The sequence below is a fragment of the Papilio machaon genome, chromosome 4 (assembly GCF_912999745.1).
Source record: "Papilio machaon chromosome 4, ilPapMach1.1, whole genome shotgun sequence".
Lineage (NCBI taxonomy): Eukaryota > Metazoa > Arthropoda > Insecta > Lepidoptera > Papilionidae > Papilio > Papilio machaon.
The window spans coordinates 423698-447367 of record NC_059989.1 but is presented as its reverse complement, the minus strand read 5'-3'; the positions used below and the strand labels follow the sequence as shown (position 1 = coordinate 447367).

General features: G+C 38.6%; 1 protein-coding gene across 2 annotated transcripts in view; it reads left to right on the top strand.

Annotated features, from left to right (window-relative positions):
- Positions 1–23670, top strand: part of LOC106718994 — a 28619-nt gene extending 4949 nt beyond the window's left edge. Inside the window, exons 1-4 of one of the 2 annotated variants that reach the window (XM_014513222.2) lie at positions 6987–7301; positions 8389–8485; positions 22303–22476; positions 22687–23670. In XM_014513222.2, coding sequence (XP_014368708.2) covers positions 7281–7301; positions 8389–8485; positions 22303–22476; positions 22687–23660 — 1266 coding nt within the window. In that variant the 5' untranslated portion in view covers positions 6987–7280 and the 3' untranslated portion in view covers positions 23661–23670. Of the gene's footprint in view, positions 1–6986; positions 7302–8388; positions 8486–22302; positions 22477–22686 lie in introns of those variants that run through there. The other variant, XM_014513223.2, reaches the window with a different exon arrangement.

Below are 23670 nucleotides of genomic sequence, written 5' to 3'. Positions count from 1 at the left end.
TTAAGACGTGCTGTCATCGAATGGTGAACGAACGAGTTGATAATTGATATAATATGTGAAGTTCGCGTGCAAGTGTGATGCATCAGAGCGTCCGGGAAAGACGTGACCAACAGGACAAAATCAAAAGAAGGTTCAAAGTAGTATATTTCATTACAAGTATATAAAAGCCTGAGTATGTAATAGCCCACATTCCGAACGCTCTTCGTCCCTGCAATACGCCACTTTTTGAGCAACTGTTTTAAAACACTTTTTTACTCGTGCTTTTTCTTTAGCTTTTCTAAACTTGTCTTTCCCAACTGTCAAAATAATGTCTGTTAAAAAGAATAACCAACCACGAAGTTTTTACAAAAAAAAAATCATTGAAGTTTTTATGATTCATGCAAATATTTCTAAAAAAAGCTCCTAATTTGTTACAATATCAGATTTAATGATTTGATTCAATGAATTAGGTTAGTTTTCATTTTATTTCATCTCATTAAATTTCATTTTCATTTCATATCAATAAAAATAATCTACTGAAGACTTGGTTGTTTGGGCATAGTACCCTTTGCCTACCCAGAATGGGTAAAGAAAACAAAAAAATCTCTGTTTGTATTCTTTTACGGTTGGCGCCATTTTCCAAACATTTTAGTTAGTTGAGTTTATTGTGTTTTTATTATTCTATTAAATTGCTTCATTTTTTCGCAACTGTATCAAAAATAGTTGTTTAGTACACGTGCGAAACTGTCATTCCGCATTCGTAATGAAATATACTATAATGCATTCATACTTGTCTCTAATACTAATGTGTACATTCTATAAATGTATAGTCTAATTAATATTTTAAACAAATGTCGCCACATAAGTGTGAAATTAGTATGTGTAATTTTGGTATGGTTAACTGTTAACGATTAACTTTAACTTGCGTTAAATTTTCGAGAATTTAGCGCTTTAACGATTAACGAAGTTAATTTTTTAATTAACGAATTAACGATTAACGAAGTTAACTTTTCGATTAACTGTGCCCACCTGTGTCTATAATATGCCCGTACACATTACCTACCTTCCAGTGAAAAGTTTAGGTGATTACCCGGAACGCACCTTGCAGACAAACAGACAAAAAATTGAAAAATTAGTTGTGCGTAGTAGCAACGCAAATATACCGTGTGTAAGAAATGTCATTTTATTACATAGATAGACACTCCAATTTTATTATTATAAATTAGGTTATTTTCTTGATTTTTTTTATTAATAGATTAAATATTGTGAAAAGCGAAATTTGACAACAGACATTTGACAAATATGTTCTTACAGAGTAGATTTTTTCCTTTCCACGACATTAGACTATTATGTGTCGTAACGATGAGTAGTCTAATGTAAAATTGATGATGGAACTTTGATGATTTTCTTACACTTAAGCACCTGTCACGAAAAATGTATGTAATACGTGATTACATAACATCCCTTAGCTAACACCGCATAAGTCATTTTTATCAACTTTACAGGAGACGATAACAACTATTTATTTAAAAAAAAATCGGTGGATTTTTTAGTAATTTCTTAATAAATATTTAAAATTTAATAGCGGTTAAGAAATATTTATTTCTTTAGTGTTTGTCGATTTCCTATATTATAACTATTTTTACTATATTTCTTTAACTTTCAATTATCATGTGAGCAATGGTTAGACGCGGAATGAGCAGCTCCATTTAATGGCATCCAAATGTGAAAACCGCCGATTTTCTTCTTAAGCGGGGTTGTAAGCTAAGGGACGATATTGTGTTCAAAGTATTATCTGCTTTTTCCATAAAAATTAATAAAATTGCATTGACTGTATGTAATAACGAGAAGAAAACCATATTTCGTACACGTAATGTATTTACGTTGTTGATGTATGTCTGTCCGAGAGGCCGCGTTTGTTCCGGGTAATCTCTGGTATGGTTGGACCGATTTTGACGTAAAATACATGTAGGTTCATGTCTTTGCGTCCAATTTCACCTAAAGAAAAGAAAAATTACGATTTTTTTTGCATAAACAAACCCTCCGAAGTCCATTAATAACTATAATACAATGTTGCCGTATTTTGCTAGCAAAGTTAATATTAACACAAAAAAGATGACTTAGATATTAATATCTATTGGTTTTTACATACGCCGACACGCAGTAAACTTTGTTAAATTTGTACTAACGGCCTCTATCGTAGACTGGTGGTGGCGGCCACTCACACCGTTCAACTACGAGTACATAATCCACGGCCGCCGACCGCACGGTGTGATCGCACTTTCAACATTAAACTGACCTCTGCAGGCGTGCCAACGAATTTTTAATGTCCTTCTAACTGAAGAGGTGAATTTATATAAAACGTGTCTAAGCCTGATTTAAGACGGCTATATAATTCATTATAGATATTGGCTATTTTCGTCACTCAGTAGGTGTCTGAACTTTGAAAAACATATAATAAAGCATTTGTGTAAATAACCGTAGGTGTCACTTATCGCGTATCTACCCACAACGTCTAGGAATTATATAAATAAGTATACTTATCATAATGAACATGAATCTGTTGAAATTAAAGTTGTTTTTTATCAACACACGCAAATTGTTTATTTTCGGCCTGTGTTAACGTTAGTCTAAAATTATGTTAATAGGGCAATTCTAAAAAAAAAAAACTAACAAATAAAATACGATAATAGAGAGATAATACAAGAAATAAAAAAAATTCTTAAGAAAATCTCAAAACATTATCGATATTAGTGGTTAAACAATAGTGAATATTGCTGAATTTCTAAAAGACTCGGTAACTTTAACCAACTGAGCGATAAGAATTACACCTACATATTTGTATGTGCTCGCTAAAAACATTATCTTGTCAGTCGAGTTATTATGATTACTGATGCATAATCCAAGCAGTTTTAATATAACAAAGCGTTAACTAATAACGGAGGTCGCAGTTACCAGCTTGTGTCGCGTGGAGGTCGCATTGATTTGTTGAGGCTTCAAGCCGCTTGTTCGCTTTAATCTTCTTAAACAGTTTTCAATGACACGCGTTCGATGATCGCAAAACCTTTCATTTTATTTGCAAACAACAACAATGTTTGAATTGAAAAAAATCTACAAATTTCTGATTACTGTATCATGATGATGATGATTAAGATAATGATACCAATAAGTTAAAATAACTATTTTTTAATATAATAAAGATTACATTTTTGTCGTTTTCCGAACAAACTCGATGTCAACAATACTTGATGCTAAGTCTGACCACTTTTTTATTTAAAACACGTGAGGGCTTATAATAATTCATCGTTTACTTGTTCGCCGTTGCATTCGTATTAAGTTGTTATTTCATAATCAGCCAGTGAGTAGACCATTGCGGCATTCAACTCATGATAAGTGACATAACTATCAAATTTATAAAGATTTATTTGTTATTAAATTATTTATTTAACAAGAAATAGTTTAAATTACTTATAAAATTTTATTTGGTATAAAAAATAAACATGGTTTAGGATAGTGTAAATAACAGGTTGTGGTAAGGCTAGTGATGTTCCAAACACCACGTTGTACCGATGAGAGCTGACGTTCCGCGCTGCTTGTAGACTAAAGCACCTCACTAATCCGTTCGTTTAAGCATTATTCCGATCATAAAGATCCTCATAAAACCCCTCCCGAGGGATTTTTGTGTGGATCGCGTCTGCAGCCTCGCCGCGCCGTCTCTTGTTATCGTTTCAAATTATTGTAAATCAATGAAATCTTAATAAACTTCATTTGGGATTCATTGGCAGGACACTGATGATAGTTTTAGCCTTTTTTTAAAAAAGGAATAGTACAAATTGTAACCACATTAAAGGACCATAGTTTTTTTTAACAAGAAACGTTTGAGCAGAGGTAAAGAATAAATATTTATTTATAAGATTAACTAAGTTATCAATACGTCGTTTATAAAGGCAAAGTCTAACGATTTTACCAAATGGCTTTTCTCTCGTGTGACCTACATCTTGATCTGAAAGCTCTACGCTGCACCCTGTGGGATCCGAATGTGTTTGGCACGCTGCGCCCTGGCACCTGCCACCTGCCACATGCAGTTACGTATGATTTACTATAATACAAGACGACCATACTGCCTCTGTTATCTTACTAATGTTATAAATGCGAATATTTAGATGGATGGATGGATGTTTGTTTCAAGGTATCTCCGGAACCGCTGAACGGATCTTGATGAAATTTGGCATCGATGTAGAACATAGTCTGGAAGGACACATAGGCTACTAAGTTTCTTTAAGAGGGCTAGTTATGAAATAAATACATTTATAAGTATTGTTAAGTCACGTGTTTCTAATTTAAATAATTTGATTAAAAGGGGGATTACTGTCTAATAATGATAGATGATTAATTTGAAAGGTGAAAATTTCTTTTGAAACAAATAATTTTACTTCGAATTTTAAGTATTTAACTTTAACGTAAAATATTTAACCATATCAAAATCATTTCCAAGGTAAAGTTAGAAAGCACAATGTAATAGAAATCCAGACGTTGACTATGATTGCAATTAAAAGAGGATCTGAAATAGAACTGCTCTCAAAACTAATTTGAAATCTACAGCGGAATTCAATTTTCGCTTTGAGTGTGACGCTGGAATAATGGCACCTTTACACTTTTAGTTATATCTTGAAATAAATAGTACAAACGTACCTCACGGGAACCGTAACTATATCTACAATTAAGAGTAGCCTATGTGTTCTTTCAGACTATGTTCTATATCTATGCGAAATTTCACAGAGATTCATTAAGCCCTTAGAACAGAAATAGATCCAACAAAATCTACATGAAGAATGCACTAAATATGAAGAATGGAGCATTTTTTGCAAATCAGTGTAATTCTTGCCCAAGGAATTTGAAAAGTTCAATACGTGGGTGTTTATAATATTAAGAAATTAGCTACGAACACCGTAATCCGGACAGTTTAAGTTATAATTAATATAGCGAGCGAGCGTTGGTGGTGCCTTGACACTGATAAGGCTTACAAACGTGAGCCCACTCGCTGCCCACTGCTTTAAGTTAGTAAATAAACTGATTAATGATTACTTGTAATTAATTATTGAACAATATTTGTAACACGTTACTTCTTTGGAACTCAGTAAATAGCATGCTACGTCGTCGTTTCTTCGTTGTTCGTAGCACAACAAGGCATTGTATTGTTGTGCAAGCATGCTTCATCGCTCGTTCAAAGTTTTTTGTAGCATACTATAAAACTGTATGCTATGTGATTGCAATAATGTTCTTTGCATACTACGACATTTCTTTGATGTTTGTAGCTTTCTTCAACACTACACTTATTCGTAGCAAGATTTTTTTGAATTATTTTACGGAAATAGCTTCTTTATTTCCATATTATTCTTAGTATATTATATTGTTGCCACTTTCACTTCACATCATGTCCTGGTACGAAAGCGAAGAGAACTATGACTAGGAAGGTACGCACACTCATCACACAAAACGCGGAATTACATTCACTTCTAGCCTGTCTTCTGTGTGATCGTGGTAATTTACCGGTCCATTTTTGCATAGGAAACATCCTTTGCACAAAACATTGCGCTCTACATTAATACAACTGCATATTCGTAGAATGCTACGTCGTGGCAATTTGTTATTATGTTCGTAGCCAGCTACGTCGTTGCTATATTAATTGTAGCAGCCTACGAAGTTAATGGGTGAAGCAAACTACGACAGTTCTGTGTTTGTTTGATTGTTTGATTTTATGTTGTTGCCTTGCTTCTTGTAAAAAGCTTATTCTTGTTATTGTAATGTTGTTTATAGCATGCTACGTCTTTTTCTGTACTTCGTAGCATGCTACGAAATAATATCCATAGCTTGCTACATTGTGTTTAAATAACGCATTTTTGAATTGCTCGGTCTCCACTTGGATTTTCCTTTTCGATCTGTATTTATATATTAGTATTACCTATTCTATTCTAATAATCCCTTTTTGTTGTATTTCATATTGAGTAAATATGAGCTTTTATGACTATTTATTTATGGCAACTCTGACTAAAATCTGGCATCAATTAGCCTGTTAGTCTAAATATAATTAATCAGTCTAATTGTCATCTCGTTCTAATGAAGATGTTGATTTTATTATCGCCTAAAAGTTTAAACATTATGCACTAATAAATAATTTGATGGTGAGTATACTAAGTTGGATATGACTGACGTTAATGAAATATTAGCAATACCTTTCTATGAGTACAATTAATGGCCAGTTAGAAGTTACTATGTCTATAGTGAGGTCACTTATCCCCGCATTGTCACGGGCAAGCGTGTCACTCGCTGCAGGTCAACGTCCGGCACTCGACGCCACGACTGTATAAAAAATGAAAGTTTCTATTCACATTTGTATATGTCAAAATAGCTGTCACTTTTGCTGCCAAAAGAGAGATAGTCAAAGGGCTGTTCAAATTGTGCTCGAAATGTGCATCATCGGCGTTGCTAATTCCAACGATGTTACGGCATCGAGAAGGCGCGGGTTTGCGAGGGTGCGCGGCGCGGGGTCGGGGGCGGGGGCGCTGCACTGCGGGCTCGGGGTCGCCCGGGCTGCGCGGGGCAGGGGCGAGGTTGGAGGCAGGGTGCGCGGGGCGAAAGATGGCGCGGCGCGCGGGGAGGCCGCGACCCGGTCACGAGTCGCGAGTCATGAGTCGACAGAGCGGCCGCGGCGCTGGCCCGCGCGCACCGCGCCGCCCGCCTTATAACCTCTAGTCTGAACTAATTCAATTTAAACGTCTTTTCTATACCGTAAATATACACAATTAGCGGCGTGTTCGCGGATACGTCATATTCCATCGAGGCGGTGCAAAGGTTCCGGCGAGCAGCGGCCGGCGTTACGTAAAGACTGTACTACCGCGTACGGTTTTCTGTGTGTCTACTTCTTTACTCAATAGTGTGGCCGTGTAAAATTGTTTATTCGATTATCGCCCGTGACGTTCACGTGAAAGGGTGTGTTTGAAAATTGTATAATCTATTTTTTTACGGATAATTCTTTGACATTAAGTATAATATACTAACTTGAGATAGCCATTTGTTTTTCTTTTTTTTTGTGTCTGTATTAACCGACAGCTTAACAAAGTTAGTTGAAGTGTATCATTTACTTAGAGATTTGTTTCGAGCGCACTCGAAAGTTATCCCGAGCGCTCATTTAAGACTATAATGAAGTATCAATATGATGGATATATAGGAAGACTGCAGTGCTGTGGTGAAAGTGGGTCCTTAACGAATTTAGTGAAGTGATTTTTTTAATTTTGGTGAAAATGATTGTTGAAATACAGGAGGTAACTTTTCAAAAAATCTTAGAAGCAAGCATTAGCTATAAATTAGTGGACATTTCGCAAACCGGACCGCCATCACTTGTAACAAATTCAAATTCAATGAAACAGACATCGACTCCACTGCTTTGACTCGCCGCATTTTTCACGCTACACCTCTGTATATACATTCCATCCCCGGCATCCAATGACATCCGCTGACACCACTGCACCATTGGACCTCGGAAATGTTTTGAAAAAAGTCAGAAAAATCACAGATTTTTGCAAAAAAAATGATTTTTTTTTTACACTATACCTTATTGTTTTATCATTCGTAATTAAAATAATTTAACAATAATAAAATGCGACTTATTTCACTAATCAATATGAAAAATATTATGACCTACTGCCGTTTGAAAAAAAGCATCGAAGGAAAATCTTTGCCCAGTGCTGGACCAAGTTGTAGATTAAAGATCGTGCAGGGTGGCGATGTCAGTAGGTCAACGCACAGTGCGTGGCGAGGGGCGTGTCGCGGGGCGGGCGGAGAGCGCAGGGGCGGGCGGAGTGCGCAGGGGCGCGCGGGGCGGGCGGGAGCGCCGGTCGCAGGGCGTTGCACCGCTACGTCAGTAGGCATTATGACTGCTTGTGGGCCGGACTTGTGGTAGCCCAAACAGTCATACTGCATTCATTATGCATGACACCTTCGCTTTATCATATTAGTTTCATTAGTGTAAAATTGGTGATCATTAAATCATGTATGTTTATTGTCTCCCAATGATCTATGGAGTTTATTGATTCGAAAATTACCTTATTTATTACAATAAATTTAAAATTTAATTTACCTAATTATAATTTATTAGATTAGATGAAAAATCACCATTTAATTAAACTTATTAAATGTTTAGAAAATGTATTTAATTTTATTTTTAACAACATCTAAATTAAATTAAGTTTAAATACAATAAAAATAAATACATGAAATAAAAATTCAAACAATTCTAACGAATTTTTCCTTTTGTTTCTAACTGTTAATTAATATTTAAATATTTTTTAACCTTTCTTATTGTAATTGTATTGTTTTTCGTGAACTAATTTACCGTCGTCATATGCGCAGGAGGTTAGAGGGAAGAGGCCTTTCAAGATATGGGACAGCTCTCGGAACGTGAGGAAGGGCCTGGTGGTCACTAGTTTTGAGGAGTTAATACACAGAGGTTTGTGTTCAAGTTTTTTTAATTGATACAAAGTAATATTAATAAATTAAGAAAACTGAATTTGTAATTGGAGCAACAGACACTGATTTTTTTTTATTTTTTGTAACTTGAAAAAATATGATAAAATCCTTAAAATTTGCACACGCCTTTAGCAAGAATTATCACTTACACTATTAATTTCTCTCTATCTAATGATTTTACAAATACCCTCAAAAAAAAATTTGACTTCTGCTTGATAATTTATTGTTCCATAATCCATTTCTAAAAATTCTTTCTGATAGTAAGCAATTTACATTTCTTATTTATTTCTTAATAAACTGGTGCAAGATTTCCGAGAGTGCTGCGCCGCCGCGACCGACTTACACACACTTCAACTGAAAGCCCCTACATCTTTCTTCATCACGAAAAGGATTTCCTTTTTTTAATTAAAGTCTTTTATTTGAAGTACTTGCCTTTTAGCTAGTTTATACAATTTTTTAACTATTTTTAAACAGTGGCGGAACAAGACCAGAATTTGATGTGACGAGTTTGGAGATCTTCGGCGAGACCCTCATGTGGCAAATTAACCTTTTTTTACTTTAATTTATTTTAGGTTGATTTAATTGATTTTTGTTCAGCTACCTTTGACTTTGAAAAAGCCCTACATTATCCTATAATTTTGAGAGTTTTCTGATGCTTCTACTAAGAAACTATCACTAGAACTCTATTACATCACAACAAAACAACACAAAACAATGATTTTCAGTATTTAGTCTGTTTGTCTGTGTGTTTGTGGGCGCTAATCTATAAAACGGCTTAACCAATATGGGTTTAGTTACCTTTAATATACTGTTGTAGGCCTCAATCAACATTTATTGCATTTATGAAAACACACGAAAAACTGTTAAAACAGGCCTTTTTTTATATTGGAGGAGAAGGACCAATAAAAAAAATATCAATTAAAATATTCAATTTGGGGATTTTGATTTCTTAAATTAATTTTAATCCATGATTGGCTTAGGTTTAAGGTGTTTTTGAAACTCTTTTTTAATTTTTGGCTGAATATTTTTATTGTTAAAACTCCAAGGCGCGAGGCCCCTTGGAGCGCAAAGCCGTGGTCGACAGTCCACGCCTTCCTCTGCCTCCGTTTTTTTAAGTATATGTATGTACTGCGAGATTTAAAAAAAGAAAACTCGTTAACGTATGTCACTATTATTATTATAATCTACACTCTGAAATATTGATCTAAGGCGCGGTGTGTCTGCGGCGATTAATCTTTGACTGCGCATGCGACCCAATGTAACAATTTTTTTAATTTAAATTTTATTGCTAACAAGAAAACTGTCAAGAGTTATAGGTTACTAGCTATCGCCCGCGACTCCGTTCGCGCGGGATTAATTAGTAACCTATGTGTTATTCTTCTATATCAATGCCAAATTTCAGGAAGATCCATGCAGCCGTTCTGGAGATACCTTCTAACAAACATCCATCCATCCATCCAAACATTCGCATTTATAATATTGTACATAAAACTACTTAGGGATTCACGAAAACACACACACTATCACAATTCACTTTATTTAACACTTTGAAAGGTGTTCGCGCCAATTCGCCCTTGGGATATGCGCCTGCCATTTTTCAACGAGCAACGGCGTAATTTTAGGATCACCGTCATAGAATTAAGATTTGTTAATTTAAATTAATTTTTAACTGTGTCATTCTGTTCGCTGTTATCGATCAACTCGCATTATACGTCTCTTCCCTCTCTGGCAAAAATTTGTTTTATTCCGTATAAAACTCACTAACTTTTACATGGTCAGCTTCGAGCCAAATTACATATTGTTAATAACCAGTGGAGTTAATAATTTCGTCGATTTCTACGGATTTTACGAAGATCTTGAAGAAGACATTAGTTCGTCCGGAGGTCATGTGAAGGACATCTTGAGAACAAAGAAACGGACAAACATACTCAGCACCGCACAGTGTTTAATGGAAGTTTATTAATATTTTGATTATTTGTGTAGTGTTGTTTAGTTTACTTTAAGATTATTTTTGTAAATTTTCAGATTTTTGCCTTTTTCCATATACAATGACCGAGGAGAGGGAATTAATTAAAAAGCGAGCGAGTTATAAAGGTCGCCTAACTGTATTTAGTAATTACATCAGCGATTTAAAGGAGCCTTTAACTTCGTCCCAGGTTAGCGAATTGAAGACCCGCGTAAGTAAAATTGATATTTTATATACAAACTACGATGAGGTCCAACTACGTTTAGAGTGTTTAGCCGACGATATTGACAGTCAAATTAGCGAACGTACCGATTTCGAGTCAATTTATTTTAAAATTGTTGCAAAGGCGCAAGATTTAATTGTGCGTCATGACAATAGTGAGCAAAACAATAGCGCACTAAGTTGCAGTAGTTCACAGTGCAACAATAATATCGTTAAATTGCCAACTATACAGCTACCTAAGTTTAGTGGTTCATATGATAATTGGCTTGAGTTTAGAGACACTTTTTGTAGCTTAATACACTCGAACGATAGTATAGATAACATAAATAAGTTTCATTATCTTCGCGCGTCGCTAGAAGGGACAGCCGCTGTAGTTATTCAATCTATTGAATTTTCAGCCGGTAATTACTTAATTGCTTGGAATTTGTTATGCGACCGGTTTGATAACAAAAGGCTATTGATACAGAATCATGTTGCTGCAATATTTAACATCGAGACAATTACTAAAGAGTCGAATTATATTTTAAAGCGTACAATTGATACGATAAATAAAAATATTAGAGCTTTAGAATCGTTAGGAGAACCTGTAAGTTACTGGGATACGTTATTAATATACATAATTAGTCATAAATTAGATTCAAAAACGTATCGTGAGTGGGAGGAATATAAAGGTAGGTTGGACTGTAATACTGCCATTTCATTTCAATTATTTCTAACATTTCTACGAAATCGTGCAGACCTTTTAGAAACTTTAGAACTATCTCGTTGTTCTCAACCTGCACAAAAGAGGACAAGCAGTATTAAGAGTATGGTGTCGATTGCACAATGTCCAAAAATTCAAAATAATGAGAAGCCGTCGTTACAGTTATGTCCTAATTGCAAATGCGAACATAAATTAAGCGATTGTCCCAAGTTTTTAGAACTTAATTACGAACAGCGTTTGGAACTTTTACCCAAATTAAAGGTTTGTTTCAATTGTTTACGTTCAGGTCACTATGCAAACAATTGCAGAACTAACGGTTGCAAAATATGTAAAAAGCGACATAATGTTCTAATTCACATTCCAGATCTGAAGTATAAGCCAACAACTAATATATGTTCTAACACTGAGGACCGCTCCGCACTTTCTCCCGCAAACCCGACACAAGGCAGTGACGAGCCCTCTGGTAATGTCACGTTGTCTGCTCAACTTTCAACCTACTTGCCCAACAGAACGCAGGTACTCTTAGCCACTTCCCTTATAAAAATTATCGACGATCGCGGCGGCGAGCGTCTCGCCCGCGCTGTGCTCGACAGCGGCAGCACTTCATGCCTTATTAGTGAACGATTGAAACGATCGTTAAATTTACCTACAATTAAGGTAAACGAGTCACTTTTGGGTATAAATAATTCAAAATCGCATATAGGCGAAATGTGTTGTTTACCCATTAAGTCGTTAAATGAAAACTTTTCGACAAAGATTTTCTGTTTTGTTTTGCCGAATATAACTGACGATGTGCCCAGTCAGCAAATAATTTTAAAAGACTTAAATTTACCTAGCAACCTCTGTTTAGCGGATCCCAACTTCCACACTCCATCTTCGGTGGATTTAATTATTGGTGCGGATGTTTTCTGGGATTTATTAGGGCTACGTAAAATTAGTTTAGGAGCCGGGAAACCCGTGCTATTTGAATCTAGTCTAGGGTGGCTAGTTTCAGGTCCTTTGTATAATAGTGGCCAAGCGCGCTCGACTTCTGACTTTAAGTCCAATTTCGTGTCGGTAAAATCAAATAATGATGTTTCTTCGTGCAATGATTCCAGTGATGACATTCAAACCCTGTTAACGCGGTTTTGGCGCCTCGAGGAGGTCAGCCCTCAGTCTTCATCTTTCTCCGAAGAAGAGGAAATGTGCGAAGAACATTTTATCAAAAGTACATCTCGTCAGGCAGACGGTCGGTTCTGTGTCAGGTTGCCACTGACGCAGTCACCTGATGTATTAGGCGGCTCGCTGCAGCGCGCCAAGCATTGTTTACTTTCTCTAGAGAGAAAATTCAAAGAGCAATCGAATGAACCTCGAGTGATTTTAAAGTCCGATGACCCCTCATTAAATTTAAACATTGGGTCCACGGAGCCTTGTAAAACATTAGGTCTCAGTTGGCTTATCGAATCAGATGATTTGCATTTTTCTACAAATAATATTAAATTAAATAAATTAACTAAGCGAGGACTACTTTCAGTCATTTCACAAATATTCGACCCGCTAGGTCTCTTAGCTCCCTGCATTATTTCCATGAAAATATTAATGCAAAAATTATGGCTTCTTAAACTTTCGTGGGACGACCCACTGCCTATAAAAATTATTAAATCGTGGCAAATAATTGCAGACAGCTTGCCTTTGTTAAGTTCTTTGCGTATTCCTCGTCTTTTACTTTGCAATAATTATGACTCAATTGATTTACATATTTTTTGTGACGCTTCGCAATCTGCCTACGGCGCATGTTTATACGTTCGTAGTTCAAGTAATAATGTTGTTTTGGTGCGGTTGCTTTCAGCAAAAAGTCGTGTGGCGCCTATAAAGCCCACCACGATCCCGAGACTCGAGCTGTGCGCTGCGCTCGTCGGAGTGCGCCTATACGAAAAGGTGTTACGTTCTCTACGAGTGCAAGTAAGATCAGTTACTTTTTGGACAGACTCCACTATCGTCTTAGGCTGGTTAAGAATGTTGCCAAGTAAATTACACCCGTTTGTGCGTAACCGTGCAGCCGAGATATTAGATAAAACCGGTTCGCACGTTTGGCGTCATGTTCCTACTGATTTGAACCCGGCAGATTATGTCTCACGCGGTGTCACTATTGAAAAGATACGCGATCTCGACATGTGGTGGTCAGGCCCTCAGTTTCTGACGTATGATATTTCTTCTTGGCCGAAAAATGTTACGTCAAATGAGTGTTTACCTGAAACGCGTACTGAAATTACTTTAATTAATAATAACTCTAATAGATCTTTAATCAATTTCGAACGTTTTTCTAATTTTGTAAGATTACAACGCACCATGGCGTATGTATTAAGATTTATTAATATTTGTAAAAAACAGCGTCCACCAACACAATTTCTAACCAATGATGAACTTCAAAATTCTTTAATTGTTTTATTAAAATTATCGCAAATCGAGTCATTTAATGAATACAATATTTTATTGCAGAATAAGCGCTTGCCCGCAAAGAACCATCTATTGAAATTTAATCCGTTTTTAGACAACAACAAATTAATGCGTGTCGGCGGTCGCTTAGGTAATTCATTGTTTTCTTATGAAAAGAAGCATCCTATTTTATTACAGTCCACTCATCGTTTAACAAAAATACTTTTCAAATATATGCATGTAAAACTTCTACATGCTGGCCCTCGTTTATTATTGACTTCTATTAGAGAAACTTACTGGCCAATCGGTGGTCTAAATTTAGCTAAACGAACTTATCGTAATTGTCATTTATGTTGTCGATTTAAGGGAAAAGTAGTGAATCCTATCATGGGTAACCTGCCGCAGCGACGTGTGACCGCAAGTTGCTATCCCTTCGAGACCGTTGGCATCGACTACGCCGGACCTATCACGTCAGCCAGTAGACAGGGACGCGGCTGTAAACTTGTCAAAGTTTATATTATTGTTTTCGTGTGTTTCGCTACTAAGGCCATGCACATTGAGTTAGTAGGTGATTTGACAAGTAATAATTTTATGTCGGCTCTTCGTCGATTTATGTCACGTCGCGGCAAACCTAAACACATTTATTCCGATAACGGGACCTCATTCGTAGGTGCGTATAATGAAATCGGTCATTTTATTAAAAATTGTAACAATTCGCTGCCTGGTGACCTAGCTCCTGAAGGTATTGATTTTCATTTCCTACCTCCTCACGCCCCTCATTTCGGTGGTCTATGGGAGGCAGGCGTTAAATCTGTAAAGTTCCATCTTAAACGAATTCTTGGTAATTGTAACCTCACATACGAGGAATTAAACACTGTGCTGGTCCAAATTGAGGCAGTTCTCAACTCACGTCCGCTAACGCCGCTCTCAGCAGATCCTAGCGACCTGCTTCCATTGACGCCGGGACACTTCCTCATCGGTCGCCCTCTCACCGCGCTGCCGACTGACTGCTACGAGCAACACGTCACAGGAACACTGAGCCGATACCAACATTTGGAGCAGCTCCGCCAACACTTTTGGCGCAGATGGAGCAAAGAGTATATATCGGAACTTCAGTTGAGGACGAAATGGCGCTCTGATCTCAACCCTTTACAGGAAGGTGTCCTCGTCATCCTGAAGGAGGACAATCTACCGCCGCTGAAATGGCGGCTGGGTCGAGTCGTGGCAGTCCATCCCGGAGCGGACGGAGTATCCCGTGTGGCTGACGTGCGGACTGCGACAGGAGTCGTACGCCGCGCTTTTAGCAAGATCTGCCCGCTGCCTCAGGACGACATCTAGTTCTGTTGAAGGACGAGCCTTCAACGCCCGGGGGCATGTTCGCGCCAATTCGCCCTTGGGATATGCGCCTGCCATTTTTCAACGAGCAACGGCGTAATTTTAGGATCACCGTCATAGAATTAAGATTTGTTAATTTAAATTAATTTTTAACTGTGTCATTCTGTTCGCTGTTATCGATCAACTCGCATTATACGTCTCTTCCCTCTCTGGCAAAAATTTGTTTTATTCCGTATAAAACTCACTAACTTTTACAAAAGGCCAACTACAACGACATAAAAATTATAACAGGTAAGTAAATTTGCATTCACCCGGTCGCTAGCGCATTTTAATTTGCCCGCAGCGACATCTATTGATCGTTGGCGGAAACGACTGCGGAATACACTACAAATATTACAAACTAAACATTCCGCCCACCAAGGACTTGTCCTTTAAAAATCAAACAACAAAATATTCACTTACAAAAGACATAAAACTTTACTTAACCTAAAGAACTTAACATCTATATGTAATATAAACTGGTAAAGAAACTAATGATATAAAAATAATAAAAAAAATAAAACCGCCCACCGTGACAATGTAAATCATTTGTCAAGAACACAAACTTTACTCAACGGTCTTTTTAATAATCCATTTTTACAACGAATAGTTACTACTCGAGTTACATTGTCAGGTCCAGTATGCTTACTTACAATTCTACCTAAAAGCCATTTAGTTGGTGGTAGGTTATCGTCTCTAACAATACAAATATCATTAACACTTGGTTCTGGTAATTTCGAATTCCACTTATATCTTTGATTTAAACAAACCAAATATTCTTTAGACCATCTTATCCAAAAATTATCAACCATTTTTTGAACTAACTTCCATCTATCAATACCAGTAATATTACAATCTGTATAATTATCATAAGAAACATTGAACATAGGTTCTCCGATTAAAAAATGACCTGGCGTCAGTGGGAGAGGGTCAATTGCGTCATTACTCAAAACCGATATGGGACGTGAATTTAAACACGCTTCAACCTGCGATAATACAGTAGACAACTCTTCATAAGTCAGCGTAGTATCCCCAATTACCTTTCGTAAATGTGCTTTAGCACAGCGTACGCCTGCTTCCCACAATCCACCGAAATTTGGCGATTGCGGAGGAATGAAATGCCATGTCGTAGACTCTAACGTTAACGCTTCAGCGATTTCCTGCGGCAGATTTGACTTGGCACAATCAAACATCTCACGTAATTGTTTATCGGCTCCAACGAAATTTGTGCCATTGTCACTGAAAAGGTCTTGACAATGACCTCGCCTAGAGGTAAATCGTCTGAAAGCGGCAATAAAGCCCTTTGTTGATAAATCAGTTACTGCCTCAATATGTACTGCACGAGTGACCATACACACGAATAAGCTGATGTATCCCTTGTAAGATTTGGCTCCACGGCCTGGTGAAAATCTGATATTAATAGGACCCGCATAGTCTACTCCAGTCGCTTTAAATGGTTTGCAAGGTTTCAATCTCGCGTCAGGAAGTTGTCCCATCAACTGAACTCTAGCTGCTTTGGAGTATCTCATACAAGTGATACATTGGCGATAACACCGCTTGACTTGATCTCTAGCTCGTAATATCCAATACTTTGAACGAAGAAAGTTCAACATAATCTGCGGACCGCCATGCAGAGTCTTGTCATGCGCGTCCGCGACCAAAAGCTGGGTAAGGTGACTTTTAGCTGGTAATATAATTGGATGTCTAGTGTCGTAACTCACATCAGCCTGTTCGATTCGTCCTCCCACTCTCAGCAACCGATTTTGATCCAAAACTGGGCAGAGAGTATGAAGTGCGCTTTTCTTCAAGACTTCTTTCCCTTCTAGTAACAACTTTATCTCTTCTCCAAATTCAACTCCTTGAACTTGTTTGATACACATCTCTAACGTTCGATTCATTTCTTTAACTGTCACATATCGTTTAACCCATATAGGTAATTGTTGTCTTTCTTCCTTTTTTGTCAACATTCTTCTACAAAATGACATTACTTTGAGCATTTTTGTTAAGTTTGAAAATTTCGTCCATTCAAAATTCTCTTCTTTTGTTTGTGTCACCTTCATAGAAACTATTCTTTCTTCTTCATGTGTTTCATCTACATTACATTTCGACTCTTCTATTTTAGATTGTTTTAGCCAAACAGGTCCATGCCACCATAAAGATTCGGAATTCATTTCTGAGGGCTGTAAACCTCTTGACGCACAATCCGCAGGGTTTGTGTCAGTCGAAACATGTTGCCATTGTTTGTAGTCCATAATCGAGAGAATATCTGATACACGATTGCTGACAAATGTAGTCCATTTGCTAGCACCACCCTTCAGCCATGCCAATACGATTGTGGAGTCAGTCCACCCATGAAGATTTTCTTTAGGTATGTTCATTACTTGAGATATCTCTGATAGCAATTTTGCCGCAAGAGTCGCTCCGCACAATTCCAATCTGGGAATTGACATTACCTTATCTATAGGGGCAACCTTTGTTTTAGCAGATATCAAGTTAGCGTGCACCGATCCGTCATGTTCTATAACTCGAATATAGACTGCTGCAGCGTAAGCTGCTTGAGACGCGTCAGAAAATGCGTGTAGCTCACAATAGCTACTTCTAGTACTCTTAATCCATCTAGGAATCTCAATTTTCTTGATTTCAACCAAATCATTCCTGAACTTGATCCATTGCTCTTGCAACTCACCGGTGACATGATCGTCCCAGTCTAAATGCTTTTGCCATATTTTCTGGATAATAATTTTTGCTGAAACTACAACTGGCGCAATCCAGCCCATTGGATCATATAATCGAGCAATGTCGGACAGGACTTGCCTTTTTGTAATGGGATATTTCACCTCAGGTAAAGCGACCGTGTATTCAAAATTATCTGTAGCTCGATCCCACTGTAGACCTAGAATCTTCATCATATTATCAGCTTTGATTGGCACTGACTTTTCTTTACTGTGTTTGTTCTCTCCAATATATTTTAATAACTCACTACTGTTACTGCTCCATTTTTGTAGTTGAAATCCTCCAGATGTCATTAGTTTATTCATTTCATCATATACGCTTCTAGCTTCTTCTTCTGTATCACATCCGGTCATTAAATCATCAATGTAATAGTCTCTTTTAGTTATTTCTGATGCCTTTGGAAAACTATGAGCTTCATCGTCAGCCAGCCTTTGTAACGTCTTCACTGCCAGATACGGAGCACATGCCGTACCAAAAGTTAATGTCAACAACTTATAGTGTTGAATAGGCAAATCTGGATGGGCTCTCCAAAGTATCCTTTGAAAATTCGTATCATCGGCATGTACAAGCACCTGCCTATACATTTTCACAAGGTCAGCAACAATACAAATTCGATGCGTGCGAAATCTCATCAATAAATGCCTCAAATCCTGTTGGAGCTTAGGTCCAACTAGAAGATCGTCATTAAGTGAGACGTCATTGATGCCCTTGCTTGATGCATTAAAGACCACACGAACCTTAGTCGTATCCTTGTCGTCTCTAACGACAGCATGGTGAGGTAGATAGACCGCTTTGGGATTGTCAATGTCCACTTCATCAACGAGATTCATGTGCTTAAGATAATAATATTCATCTAAAACCTTTCGATATTCTTCATATAATTTAGGGTCTTTTGTTAACCTCCTTTCTAAAGCTATAAGTTTTTTCGTTGCTATATCCTTCGACTGTCCATATTGACATGCAGGATCCTCATTCTTAAATGGTAGTTTGACAACGAACCTTCCTTCTTCATTTCTAACAGTTGTAGCTTGATAGATATCTTCACATAATTGCTCCTCTTTAGTCAGTCTCTTCTGAATCTGATCAGGTTCAGCCTCTATTTCCCAAAAACGTTTGAGACATTCATCTTCTGGAGTGAAACGCAAATGTAAAGTCGTAACATTGTCATTAGCTGAAGATGAATCCGACAATTTACCATATAAAATCCTCCCAAAGACCGTATTTTGCGCTAAGAGTTTTCCTTGAGGTTGTTTCATAATGCCGTCTAATAAAACTTCGTAGTACACTTCAGCTCCTAATAAAACATCAATTTTACCTGGTGAAGCAAAATTTGGATCAGCTAAATTCAATTTCTGGAGTTCTAGCCAGTCAGGTGTTTCCAGCTTGTCACCTGGAAGCAGTGAGGTAAGCGAACCTAGAACATAAGCATTTACGTGATAGGTAATTTCGGGGTTGTGGCGCGACTTAAGACCTAAAGTTACCATGTATTTAACACGCGTTTGACCACCTCCCAAACCTGAAACCACGCCATTAACAGAAAAGCGTTTGAGACCAAGTAACTGAGCCGTTGCTTCCGTTACAAAAGAAGCTTGAGAACCTTGATCTAACAAAGCACGAATCGGATATGTCTTCCCGTTCCTTGAACGAGCCTTGATAATAGCTGTCGCCAACAGCACATGATAGCTTAAATCTTGCTTTGAGAAGTTCGCCACTATATTTAGTGGGTTAGCTGTGGATGACCCATAATGCTTCGTTCCGTCAACTTTGTTTTGATTTTTCTCTCCTTGATTGCCAATCGTCTGTTCCGTGAACTCTTCCTTATCAAAGTGTAACATAGTGTGATGTCTTCGTCCGCACTTCTTGCAACTAGTTGGTAATCGGCATTTCATAACAACATGCGTTGGTTGCAAGCAATTAAAGCATAGCCCTTTTGATTGTATAAAATCTCTTCTTTCCTGTACAGATTTCTTCTCAAACTGCTTACACAAATTCAAATGGTGATTCTCGCCACAGAGAGCACATATTGTATCATTCTTCTTGTTATCCTGTTGTTGTACTGCTGAGTGGAATGATTTAGTCTTAGTCAATGGTTTCTTCACTTGTGTCAACGGCTTAGTGTGCTTACTAGAATCTATCATCTCCATGCTTCGGAATCTAGCTTCTAGAAATTCAACAAGTTGCGCCCACGAAGGCATATCTTCAGCCATAAGACTTATCTGCTGTTCCCATTGTTTATGAGATTCCACATCTAGTTTGGAAACCACAAGATGAACGATTATAACATCCCATGTTTCAGTTCTAATTCCAATATTGTTCAAAGCTTTCAAACAAGAAGACGTTGTATCAAGTAATTGTTTGATACCATGCGAGGAATCTGTATTGATTTGTTTTTGTGAGAAAAGTATCTTCAGAATTGCGTTTGAGTTGTACCGTTTGTTGTTGTAACGTTTAGTTAGTTGTTTCCAAGCCTCATCATAATTTTGGTCTGTGGTAGCGAAATTACGCAGCATGCTCTCTGGTTCTCCTTGTACACTGCTTTTCAAATAGTGCAATTTTTGAACAGCTGATAATTTCTCATTGTTATGTATTAGCGACACGAACATATCGTAGAATGTCTGCCACTCCTCGTATTTACCACTGAACGTTGGTAATTGTATTCTTGGAAGCTTAACTTCATTACACGGCGGAGTATTCGATTCAGGTTTGTGCTTTTCAGTGAACCTGCCCTGTACTTCTTTGAGATCTGACATGTAGGCGATATATGTCTCTTCAAACTCATCATATTTATCATTAGTAAAGTAAGGTAAGACTTGCTCTTGTTCAGGTTTAATTATCTGAATAAGTTCTTTGTGATTACTGTTGAATTCTGCATGTAACTTTTCTAAAGTATCAATCCTTGTTTCTACATAACCTTTAGTTATTCTAATTTTCGGAGTCTTCTTATAGTTTGTTTGAGCTTTCTCCAACCTTCCTAGTAGATCAGCTTGATTCTTAAGTAATTTCTCAGCCATTTTTCAGTTAATAACAGTTCACATAAATTCTCAAAACTCAGTTAAGTTGAATATTGTTTGAGAATATTCCAAGTCCATAGAATAAAATCACAAAAAAATACAAGTCGAAGATCACTTAAAAATTTTCTAAGTCCAAAACCACTGCTGATTTTACTAAGTCCGTAGAATAAAATCTTGAAAAATTACAAGTTGAAGATCACTTAAAATTGTTCTAAGTCTAAAACCACTGCTGATTTTTCTAAGTCCGTAGAATAAAATCTTGAAAAATTACAAGTGTTTTACAATGCAGAGTCCAAAGTCCATCCGAGGTTTCGGCACCATGTACATAAAACTACTTAGGGATTCACGAAAACACACACACTATCACAATTCACTTTATTTAACACTTTGAAAGGCCAACTACAACGACATAAAAATTATAACAGGTAAGTAAATTTGCATTCACCCGGTCGCTAGCGCATTTTAATTTGCCCGCAGCGACATCTATTGATCGTTGGCGGAAACGACTGCGGAATACACTACAAATATTACAAACTAAACAAATATTATATAGTAAGATAGGTTTACTACATACACATTGTAAGTTGATATGCGTGACCTGCTCGGGCTAAATAAAATACATTGTCTGATTTTTCTGTGGGTGGCTAAAATTTTTATTATATAAGTAGTGTAAATAATAAAAAGTAAAAAAGCTTGAATGTAAATAATTTAATAAAAGCTTACTAAGTGACTCAAGTAGTATCTATTTTAGGTAGAGATTGGTGCTCGTCTCTAGCCTTGAACTTTGAAGAAAAGCCTTTTGTGTTAACATCTTGCCGCTCTTGACGTTTATGTCGACACACGAGTGTTTGCTCTAAACATTTCTATTTCTGTCTTCTATCACGTTGCCCATTCTAACGTTGGTACTCCCTCTTAAAATACTACGATTAATTAAAACCTTCCTGTCTGTTTTTTTTTTCCATACATTGCTATTATTTATGGCGATAATTCTTCGACATTTTCAACTTCTATAAGTTTATAAAAACAAGCACTATTGTCACAAGCTGGCACTTGTGTCACCTTAAGAATGCTAAGCCTTTTACCTGCATTTAAACGCGCGAGGTGGTCGTAAGCGGTTTAGTTCCGGGTGAGCAGGGCTCGCGCTCCGATGCCTGCGTTTGACCCGCTTCCCAAGCTTGGCCAATTGCCACTCGCCTTGCCTCCGTCTGACCCGCTTTCCGGAACAAGCGCTAGTATTATCCAACGCTTTGTTGGGGATTTTAAGTATAGTCTTATTTTAAAATATATATTATGGTTAGGAAATCTTGTACTAACAATTCTAACTTTAGAAGATGTCTGTAGTTTATTTAAATTAATAAAATGTGTATTGTCAGGTAAAGAAAAGTTATCGGTAGCGGCCAGCGAGCCGGTGCGGCTGGTGCTAGAGAGCGACGGCACGCAGGTGGAAGACGGCGAGTACTGGCGCACGCTACCCCCACACACTGTGCTCCTGCTGCTGCGCACCGGCGAGCGATGGTACCCCACGGGGGTCGACGTCATCAAGGCTGGTCAGTTCTCCTCTAATCTACATTTTGTTAATTAAATGCACGTCTACTCTCTCTGTAGTAAGCCTTGATGGAATCAGGACATGATTGTCCAATATGCTGTGTGAAGTTGCAATTACTTAATTAAGTATTTGGGTTAGTCATCTTCGCTTGTTGTATATGTATACGTCTTTAATCGCTTTCGACACTAATATAAGAAAAAAATTATTCTAGCGATATCGGCGATCCCGAAAATAGTGTGCGAGACCATCCACGCGCTCGAGCTGCACGATGAGACGCCTTCGTGGAAGATCATGGACAACAAAGGGCGCGTCACGGTGGTGTTGCACTGGGACCAGCGGCCGCAGGCGTCTCCTGCCGCGCGCTCCCCCTCGCGCCAGCCCAAACCCGATCGTCGGCCATCGCTCGTGATCCAGACCTCGCTGGACCGCCCGCAACCGCCGCCGCCGCACATCACCGTCGTCAACCACGACGAGCCTGCGCCGCGCGCGCGCCTTACGCGCTCCGCCGGCTCGCTCGACCAGCACGTACACACGGCCGACTGCCGCGCGCACGTCCCGCACACCACTCACGCCGCTCCCCACGCGTCCCACGCGCCGCACACCGCCCACTCTTCCGCGCACCAGCCTGCGCGTCCGCCGCCTGACGAGTGCGACTTCCACTGCTGCGCGTTGCACGAGGAGGGGCGGCGCATTGCCGTGCATAAGAGCGTTGCCACCTCGCCCATACAGGACGCGCAGCCGCGCGCCTCGCCGCAGGGCCGGCCCAAGGGGCACGTACGCTTCCTTGACGCCGAGTCGGCGCGCCGGGGCGACCGCGACTCCTCCGAGAGCGAGACCGAGAACACGCTCGTGGAGGACGAGGCGGTCACCTCCGAGAAGTTCCTCCTGTTGATCGACCAGCTCAGCGTCGATCAGAAACGGCACCTTACTATTAAGGACATCGGCATCATTCTCGAGAGACTGAGCTCCAAGATCCTCGATGTGGAGCGGCTCGACCGCGAGTCGGAGTCTGACGACTGCTACAACTGGACGATAAAGGCGACTATCCGAGGCGATGCGCTGCGGGAGCTAGGCGTCATCTACAACGGCAACTACTATGCCATCAGCGAGCACCCCGGCTACCGGGAGGAGAACGAGGAGGCCGGAGACGAGGGCGAGGAGGAGGAGGAGGAAGACCGACTCTGATCGGGCCTGT